Source organism: Myotis brandtii, unplaced genomic scaffold (assembly GCF_000412655.1).
Source record: "Myotis brandtii unplaced genomic scaffold, ASM41265v1 scaffold193, whole genome shotgun sequence".
NCBI lineage: Eukaryota > Metazoa > Chordata > Mammalia > Chiroptera > Vespertilionidae > Myotis > Myotis brandtii.
This window is the reverse complement of record NW_005357191.1, coordinates 982,493-994,706: the sequence shown is the minus strand read 5'-3', so window position 1 is coordinate 994,706 and position 12,214 is coordinate 982,493. Positions and strand designations below refer to the sequence as shown.

General features: G+C 42.0%; 1 protein-coding gene across 1 annotated transcript in view; it reads left to right on the top strand.

The window, feature by feature from the left end:
* GCSAML (germinal center-associated, signaling and motility-like) overlaps positions 1-11,915 on the top strand; it is a 34,810-nt gene extending 22,895 nt beyond the window's left edge. Inside the window, exons 3-4 of the mRNA XM_005864911.2 lie at positions 10,334-10,362; positions 11,241-11,915. Of these exons, the coding sequence (XP_005864973.1) occupies positions 10,334-10,362; positions 11,241-11,474 (263 nt within the window). The 3' untranslated portion in view covers positions 11,475-11,915. The remainder of the gene's footprint in view (positions 1-10,333; positions 10,363-11,240) is intronic.
* The last annotated feature ends 299 nt before the right edge of the window (positions 11,916-12,214 follow it).

Sequence of the window (12,214 nt, the reverse complement as noted above, 5' to 3'; positions counted from 1 at the left end):
ATTCTGGGCCAGCTTTAGCTCTGAGGCCTCGGCTGCTGAAAGCAGGTTTCTGGCCTTTGTTTACCTTCTGTATTTGAAACAATGTTGCGGTCCTGCTGGCTGAAGCCAGGCTGGCTGAAAGCAAGTTTCTGGGGTTTTGTTTAGCTTCTATATTTGTTACAATGTTGCTTAGAGTGCAGCTCAGAGGCCGGCAGCAGCAGGCGGGGAACCTGGCTTCCTCCTTCACTGGAGCAAGCAAGCCTCCCTGTTTGCGTCAGCTGCCTGGCTGCCGGCCGCCATCTTGGCTGGCAGTTAATTTGCATATCTCATTGATTAGCCAATGGGAAGGGTAGCGGAGGTACGGTTAATTACCATGTTTCTCTTTTATTAGATAGGATAAGATTTTTATTGATTTCAGAGAGGTAGGGAGAGGGAGAGAGAGATAGAAACATCTATGATGAGAGAAAATCATTGATCAGTTGCCTCCTGCATGTCCCCTACTGGGGATTGAGCCTACAACTGGGGCATGTGCCATTGACTGGAATTGAACCCAGGACCTTTCAGTCCACAGGCCAATGCTCTATTCACTGAGCCAAATCAGCTAGAGCTTTACCACAGCTTTTTTATTCACTTATCTACTGATGGACACCTGGGCTGCTTCCAAATTTCGGCCATTGAAAATAACATTTTAATGAACATATGGGTGCATATATTCTTTCGCATCAGTGGGATCACTGGGTCATGACAATTCCATTTTTAATTTTATGAGAAAACTCTATACTGCTTTCCATAGTGGTTGCACCAGTCTGTTAGGGGCAGAAATAGAATCTTGGGGACCAGCGGCAATTATAAGAAATATTAATCATGCTCTATAACCATGACGGTTCTGTTCTGATTAGAAAAAGCACATTCTAACCTCGTTGGGAGTTGTGCGCCCTGGGGCATGGGAGCTAACATCCTCCGCTGAGAACTGCCTGTCATTAGGAAAGAGTTACAACCTCATGGCTGAAACAGTCTAGTTCAGGAGGCACCTGCTCCTTACAATCCCAGCCCCTATTGCCTGTCATCTGGTCCCGGGGGGCCCAGAGGTGCCTATCCTCCTGCAATCCTCCTCCCCCAGCCCACATGATGATAATTCCGTGCCTACTTTCCCATGCCTGTAATTCCTACTTTCCCACATAATCTTTGTCCTTCTACCCAATATAAGCAGCTGGCTTATGGGGAGGGCAGAGCAGATTTTTGTGGATGAGCTGCTGCTCTCCCATGCTGCCGGCATTATTGGAATAAACGCTCATATGATTCAACCCTGACTCTGCTTCATTGGCTGAATAAGTGACAGGCAGTCTGGACCCCTTGGTTGTCCGGTTACAAGTCTGCATTTCCATCAGTCTGCATTCTCTCTTCTCCTTATGGTACCCAGATGATTTGGATGTTGTTATGCTTGATGTTGTCCCAAGGGTCCCTTACACCATCTGTGTGAGCCATGTCCTGCGTGGTTCAGGGTTCGGGATCTGGAGAAGGGCCGCGAGCAAATGACAGAGATGAGACAAGAAATAATAATTTGGAAATATTGGGGGCCAGGCGGAAAGTCCAACAGAAGGGGAAGGACTTCACTGGTGCCCAGGCCTTGCCAACCTTTTATTCAATCTTGGATACACATACAGCCCTTAGTCAGGCAGGCAATTCCGGTAACAGACTATCTTTTTTTTTTTTAATATATTTTATTGATTTTTTACAGAGAAGAAGGGAGAGGGATAGAGAACTAGAAACATCGATGAGAGAGAAACATCGATCAGCTGCCTCCTGCACGCCCCCCAGTGGGGATGCACCCGCAACCAAGGTACGTGCCCTTGACCGGAATCGAACCCGGGACCCTTGAGTCCGCAGGCCGACGCTCTATCCACTGAGCCAAACCGGTTCGGCAAGACAGACTATCTTAAAGGTCAGTAAGTATTAGTAAAGATTTACTCTGAGACTATTTGGTCAGGAAATTGCTTGAGCTACCATTGTCTCGACTAAACAATCGGCCCTTGCCACAGCTTAAGGTTCACCAGCCTTCCAGGCTCCTTGTTTACATTTCTCTGATAGTGAAGGCAATGGGTAGCTTCCAACAACCATCCTCATTTCTTTAAATTGAATTTTTGCTACTCTAATTGGGTGTTTTCTGCTACCTTGTCTTCCAAATTGCTGATTCAATCTTTGGCTTCATCCACCCTACTGTTTATTCCTTTGTGTGTATTCTTTATTTCAGATAGTGTATTCTTCATTTCTGACTGGTTCTTTTTGGGGTCCTTTTATGTCCTCTTCATGCTGTTGAAGTTCTTCCTACGTTCCTTGTGCACTGGTTCTGTCTGTTCTGGGGCCTTTTGGGAGGGTCTCCAGTGCTGGTCAGTGTCTGGCACTCCCTGTGACAGGCCCTGAGCAACCTGTTTAAAAACTACCAGGGGAACCATTGCAGCTGAGATATCTCTCTGGGATCTCAGCCACCACCCATGGGAGCAAGGCCAGCCCTCTTCACGCCTCCACCCTTTCTACCACCCATCATGTGGTTTCCTCTGTAGATCCTTGGTTATAAGACTTCTGTTCAACTAGTTTTTGGTTGGTTATTCAGGTCAATTGTTCTACAGTGGAACCTCGGTTCTTGAACTTAATTCATTCCAGAAAGCTGTTTAAGAAGCGATTTGTTTGAAAACCGAATCATTTTTTTCCCCCATTAGAAATAATGTAAATTGAATTAATCCATTCCAGACCCCCAAATGACTCCCTATTTTAACCTTTCTTGTATACAGTGCATGTCTAATGTACTGTTTAATCTATAAACACTTTAAAAAACACATAAAATGGAAATGAAAATTTTACAAAAAGAAAATAAAATGTATAGTAAAAAAATGAAAATTTATGTACACACTAGAACTTACCCTTAATGTTGGGAGCTACTGATGGTTGAACATGAAGAAGTGGGATGGAGGGATGTTATTCTTTGGAAGAGGAGTCCCCTTCCATAAAAACATCAGGTAGATCTTTGTAGGGAGTGGCTCTAGGGTCAAGCCTCTGGCTGACCTGTGGCAGGGCCACAAACAAGTCCCGGCCTGGAGGGCAGAGCTCTCCTAGCATACGTAAGCCTGACCTTGTAGTCCTTCCTAATTCCTTCCTAAGTAGCTAATGGACTGTGGGAGGTGCAGCAAGTGTTGCCAAAACAAGAACATTTGTATACATGTTAATCTACCCTTGTTTTAATCAGACTACAAAATAAAGCATCATCTTGCAGCTTGGGTCTTTTGTGTCCTCATCCAGGCAGGGGAGATCCACCGAGTCCCAGCTGTATTCTCTTGTCTGTCTTTTCTTCAATCCTTCACCGCCCCTCCTCAGGTTCACCTTTGGCCGTGCTGGCACAGCACAGCTCTTCTTCTGGGGTTCTTTCTCTCTTCTGTCTCTTTGCTCCACTAGGACTTGCTCCAGGCTCACTGGGCCTGTCTCACTAAAAACCTATCCAATGATTTTTGTTTTTGTCTGCATTTTAACACTTGCCTGAAGTGAAACACTGCATTGTCATTGAACAAGTTTATTGCATGGTTTGCTATTTCTTTGTCATGGTGATATTTCTCAATAAATATTCACAGCACAATTTCCTGAGACATTAACAACATGAGGTTTAGTGGTAAACTGACTCATACTCATCACCTGAGAAGTTTTGTTCCCATTTTTCTATGACTAATTTGGTCAGGAACCAAATTTTTTGAGATGGGAGACATTAGAAAATTGAAGTTTGACTGTATATTTTAGTTGTAATTCCAGTTTGCAAACGGAAAAGAAAAAAAAAAAGCTGGGGTAGCAATACTCATATCTGACAAAATAGATTTCAAAATAAAGGTAATCACAAGAGATAACAAAAGTCACTACATAATACTAAAGGGATCAATCAAACAAGAGGATATAACCCTAGTAAACATATAAGCACTCAATATATGAGCACCTAAACATATCATTTTTAAAAACTTCTAGAGGACTTTAATGGAGAGATCGACAACAATAGTCATAGTAGGGGACTTTAACACCCCACTGACTTCACTGGACAGATCTTCCAGACAAAAAATTAGCAAGGAAACAGTGACTCTTACGGACACACTGGATCAGATGGATTTAATTGATGTTTATAGAACATTTTACCCCAAAGCTGCAGAATATGCATTCTTCTCAAGTGCACATGGGTCATTCTCAAAGATAGACCATATGTTAGTATACAAAACAAGTCTCAGATCACAAAGGAAATAATAAAGATTAGAGCAGAAATAAATGACATAGAGAGTAATAAGTAAATAAATAAATAAAAGATCAATGAAACCAAGAGCTGGTTCTTTGAAAAGATAAACAAGATCGATGAACTATTAGCCAGACTCATCAAGAAACAAAGAGAAAGGACCCAAATAAAAAAAAAAGTCATAAACAAAAGCAGAGACATAACAACTGACACCACAGAAATACAAAGGATTGTAAGAAAATACTATGAATAACTATTGACAACAAGCTGGACAATGTGGATGAAATGGACAAATTTCTAGAAAAATACAATCTCCCAAAGATGAATCAGGAAGAATCAGAAAACCAAGACTCGCAGCAAACAAAAGCCCTGGTCCAGATGGCTTCACAGGGGAGTTTTTCCAAACATTCAAAGAAGAACTAATAACTGTACTCCTCAAACTATTCCAGAAAATCCAAGAGGAAGGAACACTTCTAAGCTCTTTTTATGAGGGCAGTATGATCCTAATTCCAAAACCAGATAAAGACACTATAAAGAACGAGAAGTACAGGCCAATATCCCTGATGAACATAGATGCTAAAACCCTCAACAGAATATTAGCAAATTGGATCCAGCAATATATTAGAAATATCATAAACCATGACCAAGTGGGATTTATCCCAGGGATGCAAGGCTGGTACAGTATTCTCAAATCAATAAATATGATACATCACATAAACAAACTGAAAGACAAATATCACATGAGCATATCAATAGACACTGAAAAAGCATTCAACAAAATCCAACACCCATTTTTGATAAAATCGCTCAGCAAAGTGGAAATAGAGGGGTCATATTTCAACATAATAAAGGCCATATATGACAAACCTACAGAGAACATCATACTCAATGGGCGAAAACGAAAACCATTTCCCCTAAGAACAGGAACAAGCCAGGGATGTCTGCTTTCACCAGTCCTTTTTTGTTTTGTTTTTAAATTGATTTCAAAGAGGAAGGGAGAGGGAGAGGGAGAGATTGAAGTATCAATGATGAGAATCACTGCCCAGCTGCCTCCTGCATGCCCCCTATTAGGGATTGAGCCCAAAACCCAGGCATATGCCCTTAATTGGACTCAAACCTGGAATCCTTTAGTCCACAGGCTGATGCTCTATCCCAGCTGTGGGCAAACTATGGCCCGCGGGCCAGATCCGGCCCGTTTGAAATGAATAAAACTAAAAATAAAAAAGACCGTACCCTTTTATGTAATGATGTTTACTTTGAATTTATATTAGTTCACACAAACACTCCATCCATGCTTTTGTTCCGGCCCTCCGGTCCAGTTTAAGAACCCATTGTGGCCCTCGAGTCAAAAAGTTTGCCCACCCCTGCTCTATCCACTTAGCCAAAATGACTAGGGCTGTTTTCACCATTCTTATTCAACATAGTACTGGAAGTCCTAGCCACAGTGATCAGACAAGAAGAAGAAATAAAAGGCATCCAAATTGGAAAGGAGCAAGTAAAACTGTCATTATTCGCAGATGACATGATATGGTACTAGAAAACCCTAGATTTAATAAATTAATTCGGCAAAGAGAAACTTAACAAACAGTCCAATTTACCATTGCAACAAAAAAATTAATATATGTAGGAATAAACTTAACCAAGGAGTAAAAGACTTGTACCCAGAAAACTACAGGATGTTGAAAAAAGAGATAGAAGAAGATGTAAACAACTGGAAGAATATACCGTGTTCATGGATTGGTAGAGTCAACATCATTAAAATGTCCATACTACCCAAAGCAATCTACAGATTCAAAGCAACTTAACAAAAGGAAGTCAAACAATCCAGTTAGAAAATGGGCAAAGGACCTAAATAGCTACTTCTCCAAAGGGGACATACAGATGGCCAAGAGGCATCCTGCTCTGAGGCTGTATGAAGCTGGCCACTTGCTGTGCTGGCTCTGGGCCTCTTTGGAGGGACTCTATTGTAAGCCAGTGTCAGACTGCTGTCTGTGCCTGGCTCTCAGTCACCTGTGTGAAGCTACAAGGGATCCACAGTTTGTGGCTTCCTCTGCTGGGCTCGGCTGTGCACGGGAATGACCAAGCTGCACTCTAAGGCCAGCTTTTGCTAGCACAAGGCTTAGAGGCCTGGCAGCAAATGTCCCAAGGCACCCAGGGTCTACCTCACTGCCTGGGCCTGCTGCCTGGCTTTTAGGCTTAGTCACTGAAAAGGCTCATCACTGAAAGGTCCTCTGGTCGAATCAGGAGGATGGGGCTATTGGGTCTCCCACGAGGGGGAGGTGTTTTCAGCTTCAGGGAAGATGGTGGGTGTGATCCCTTGCCCCAGAGTCACACCTCTGCGTCTGTCTCGGATTTTTCCCGACCTTGCGAGCAGGGCCCCTAGGAGTCAGTGGGTGGGGCCTCTGGAGCCCAGAAGTTGGGAGGGTGTTCCTATCGGATCTCCCATGAGAGGGAAGCACCAGTCAGGTTCTTGGGAAATTGGAGGGAATGACCTAATCCCACAGCTGGTCACTGACACCCCTGAGTCTGCCCAGACTGCTGCGTCCCAGCCGGTGCCACTGACTCCTCAGCAGGGTTACTATTGCTCTGTGCGTGAGCAGGATTCCAGAGGGTGGGTTACTGCTTTTCCCCAGGCTGGTACTGCGCAGAGAGGACCTCTCTGCCCCAGAACGATGGCTGCTGCGGTCCTGGAGGATGACTCAGTACAGGGGTCCTGGTGGCTGTCCCCCCCGTCTCCCAGAGCCACAGCCCCAGATTCTCCTCAGGTGACAGACGTGAGTCACCTGAGCCCAGGGTGAGTGGCTGCGAACAAAATTTTGTGAGTTGGCCCTTTGAGAGGGTGCCCTTGTCTCAAAGGGGCTGCGCCTCTCCTTGGCATTCAGAAACCCTGCCACCTTTTACAGCTGGATGCTCTATGGGCACCTGTTCCCAGCTCTGGCGCTCTGGGCTGGGGAGCCTGGCTTGATGTTTAGCCTTCACGCCTCTCAGGGGAACCTCTTGCTGCTGAGATATCCCTCCATAACCTCAGCACTGCCTGTGGGAGCAGGGCCAGCCCTGGCACATCTCCACCCTTCCTACCATCCTCGAGGCGGCTTCTTCCGTCCGTCCTTGTTTAAAAGTCTCCTCAGCCCAGCCAGTGGTTGAGCGTCAACCTATGAACCAGGAGGTCATGGTTCATTCCCAGTCAGAGCCCATGCCCGGGTTACAGGCTCAATCCCCAGTGTGGCGCGAACAGGAGGCAGCCAATCAATGACTCTCTCTCATCGTTGATGTTTCTATCTCTTCTCCCTTCCTCTCTGAAATCAATAAAAATATATTTTAAAAAATAAAAATAAATAAGTCCCCTTTTCAGATAGTCTTTAGTTAGTAATTCAGGGTGATTGTTCCCCAATTGAGTTGTATTTCCAGTTTGGTTCTGGGAGGAGCTGAGAGCCAGATCCACCGACTCCACCACATCTTTAAAGCGCCAGTGTCTGCTAGTTCTGCGCTGTGGATTTTACCAAAGTTCTTTGCCATATATATCAACTTTGAGGCAAGTTACTTATATTCTTTAAATTTTGGTTTCTTCAAATGGAAAATCATCTTAAAATTAAAAAATACTACAACTTTAGATTCTGGTTGTGAAAATAACATTTAAAAATCAATGTCTATTTATTAGAACTATGCGTTATTTATTGAATCACAACTTTAAAGGCATGGATGCATCATATTCTCTGCTTATGTACTCCAGAAGCAATTGGATCACAGGTCAGTGTCTACATTTCGCATTCTTTTTGTAATGGCCTGTTTAAGCAGTCTTTTAGGCTGGCCTCTTCCATCCCGGTGACCACAGGTAAACTTTAATAAACCTTTTGCCATGCATATCATGGACCATTTGTGTCCATATATTAACACTCATGGCACCCTTTCTGCCTCTAAACCAAACCAGGTGATATAACTAAGACCAGATTCTCACACTTTGGGAAGTGTGTTGCTTTTAACAATTCCTGATACCAACTGTTGAAGTCAATCACAATTATTGAATTGAATTGCAGAGTAGCCGCTGTAGTGTACTAAGGTCTTACAAATCACAACAGGGCTACCACGTTTACAAAAAAAAACAAAAAAACAAAAACACAGCAAGAGAAATTAGCATTTCAGAAAACAAGATGGTGCTCTCTAATGTATTATCTCATGGCCTTGAAGAAAGAAAGGCTTTCCTTGTCATTTTATGGGATATTGTCAGAAAGATAATAAGGTTACATTAACATATTCACTTTAATATTCATATACTCTTAAATCTTTAGATATTTTCATGTTTTTTAAATAAAATAGAATACATGTGCAGTAGGCAGAATAAAAGCCCCAAAAGATGTGCGTTTGAATCTGCTTTAAAAAAATATGACAAAGGGGACATTGAAGATGTGATGGCATTAAGGGTGTGAAGGTGGGTGGAGCACCCTGGATTATCCAGGTGAGCAGCGGGTAAACACAAAGGTCCGTACAAGGTGGAAGACAGATGCAGAAGAGACGGTGCCAGGGCGGTGCGGTGGGAGAAGGATCTGAACTGCCGTTGCTGCTCTTAGGTCGCTAGCACAGGGAGGCAGGATCCGAGGAATGAGTGCAACCTCTAGAAGCTGGAAAAGATGAAGAAATAGAGTCTCCCCTTTTCAGTTGAGGAAGAAAGAACCTCATTATCCAAGACCAGAGGGAGCACTTCATCTGACAAGAGAGACTTGTTGGAGGCTGGCGTTCAGCTTCATTGCAGGCCTCAGACCTTCTCTCAGCTGTTCTCATTCTGATTCTAAGGGTCATATTTCCCTCCAATCAATGCCCTAACTTCAAATAAGAAGTCTACTCAGAAGGTTCATTCAACTGACCTTTAGCTTCGTAATGGCAAATTCCATGTTTTTAATCAGAGACTAATTATGCTTGTTTCTAAACATTTTAACATCTTCAGCACCAACGTGGGACCACTGGTCCTTGATTTTCTGATGCCTATCACACTGACACTTGGTCCTCCAAACTGCTGTCTCTAATGCTACAACTGAATTCTAGTTCTAGGCTACATAATTTCCTCAGTTTATGATTATAAAACACTATTAAAGTCAAAACATAGTTGTTTAATTAAATTATTGCATTTATGAAGATATGTGGTTTTATGGATATAGGTAGCATTTTATATTTGAAAGCACTGCATTGAACATGACTTTTTATTTGTGCAGAATGATTAGTTATTAGAAATTATTAACATACTAGAGGCCCGATGCATGAAATTCATGCAAGAGTGGGCCTTCCTTTCCCCGGCTGCCGGCACCGGCTTCCCTCTGGGACCCAAAACCCGGGCTTTCCTCGCAGCCCCGGCTTCGTCTGGAAGGTTGTCCAGAAGGTCGTCTAGAAGAGTCCCAGGTTCAATTCCAGTCAAGGCTCTTCCCCGGCCCTGGTTGGGGCTCATGCAGGAGGCAACCAATCGATGTGCTTCTCTCACATTGATATTTCTCTCTGTCTTTCCCTCTCTCTTACACTCTCCAAAAATCAATGGAAAAATATCCTCAGGTGAGGATTAAAAAATATATATGTAGTGGTAGGAAAGAAAAAAAAAGGGGAAAAAGAAAAAATATATTAGCAGTGGATATCAGATTAACATATGTATAAATTGCTTCAGTATTCATATATGTAATCAACCTTTGTATTTAATCTGAAGAACTTACTCTTATTTCAGTACCTATCTCTGTAATGATTATTCATCTTAAAAATATGATTTTCCTGTGATGCTTTTATGGAAGTTATATCTTAAATTTCTAACTATAATCATTCTTCCTTCATACTTGCCATACTCTGTTTTCATAGCATGTTTGTGGGCAAAATTGTGTTACCCGCTTCCAAATTCCACTGTTCTTCAGCAGCTTTGGTGTGTACCATTTACACAGAAACAGTATTGATGCTGCTTCAGAACATATGTTCTTCCATGATCTTGTCCCAGAGCCTTGAAAAGCTCAATGTCAGGTGGGCCTCTTTACAGTTTACCACGCATTCTACCCTTTTAACCACTCCTCAACCCCAAACTGTGATGTCCAAAATTCTTAAGTTGGTTTCTTTTTATGTTTTATCCTCTAGGTAATGAAGTTTTATCCACCTCTAATCAGGTAATAAAAATATTACATTTGTCTGATAAATGTCAAAATCCAGATGCCTTTATATAAGCATAGCTGTAGATCTTCCTTTACTTGAAATTTCTAAATGCATTGATCAATATCTTTCAAATTTTAAATAATATTCTTGAGAGTTTTAATGCAGAAACAAAAATAAATTTAAAATTTTTTAAATGCTTTGAATTTAGATGATTGGAAAGTTCTTGTTATAATTCTACTGAAGTCTTATTTTAATTTTCAAAACTAATATAACAAAAATAAGTTAATCAAGTAAATACACATATATAATCTGACCACCATAAAACATCCATTCTTTTTAACTTTCCACATTTGTTTCCAATCTTTATGTCCACGAATTAACATTTATATTTATAAACATGGTGGATAACAACAGGCACATAAAAGAGTTTATTCTTTTTAATTCTACATCACAAGCATTTTATTAACTTTATTATGTAGTATCTTAATTTTTAAATTTTTCTTTCATAGTCTATGCAATTGAAAGCTTATTTAAAAATCTAAATTTTATTAATTGTATTTTATCTTATAAATATTTGTAGTTATGCAACTTGATCCATTACTTGCTGAGTGTTGATTGTTGCATATACTCTATCTCCACATGTGTGACCTAAAGGAGGGATAGCGGTGTGCTTCCTTTGTCTTTTCTTGTGTGGGGTGAGATGAAAGCAGAGTGGGTGGTAACTTAGAGCACAATCGCGTTGCTCAGTGAGGTCTCTAAGACTCAGGGCCTGAAGCCTTGGACACCTGAAGTGTAAGGTCTTCATCAGAGAAGAAAAGAGGAGGGTGAGGGGCTGAGTTCAAATCTGATGGATGGCTGGATCCCTGATTTCTTTCTTCTCTGTGCCTGGCAGGAACATGAGGACGGCAGTGGTTCCGAAGAAGTGTGCTACACAGTCGTTCGGCCCCGCTCTCATCCCAAGCCCTCCTTGAGTTCCAATGACAACGGCTATGAGAACATTGACTCCATCACAAAGAGAGTGAAATCGTTTAAAGAAGAAACAGAATATGCCCTCCTCAGGACGTGCATCACCAGGCGCTCGCCCTGCACCCCGGAGCATGATTATGAACTTGTGCTTCCCCACTAGACACTTCATGCCTCTTCGTCTTTCAGTAACAAAGATGGTACAGAGTGATACCCTCTGGGGAAGTCTCTCTCTCAGCAGTTCATAAAACATTCATTTCTGTCCTGAGTTTAGAAATGATGTCCTTTTAATATGTCGCCTCAGGAAACTCTTAAACGTGGTATCTCTGTGATTTGTATGAAGCCGTATACATTGGCATAATGATATAAAGTCTTCTACATCTTTTTGTTTGTAAGGTTTGAAGATATGGAGGTGGTGGGGAAACCTTCCTAGGACAATAAACATCCACAAATATATGACCTAAAACATTCAATTCCAGCCATGCTCTCCAAATTTCAAACGCCGATATTTTCATTTCTAATTATGCATTTTAGTTTTGCTGTATAAACTACTCAATAAACTTTTAAAATATAAGACTAGTGATGAGACCCTTTAATAACCTGATATTTACTTCAATTTTGTCTTTTCTATGTTTTTTAACTTTTACTTGTGATAGTGTTTTAAGAATCAAGGTATTAATATTAGATTTTCTGAGAGGAGAAGCGGAGTACACCATCTACACTAATAAAAGAGAAACATGGTAATTGGCGTACGACCGCTACCCTTTTCATTGGCTAATCAGCATATCCTTATGCAAATTAACTGTCAGCCAAGATGGCGGCCGGCAGCCAGGCACTGAAGCGAGCACGAGGCTTGCTTGCTGCAGACTCCAACGTTCGCTGCCTCACTTGCCAGCCTCTCAG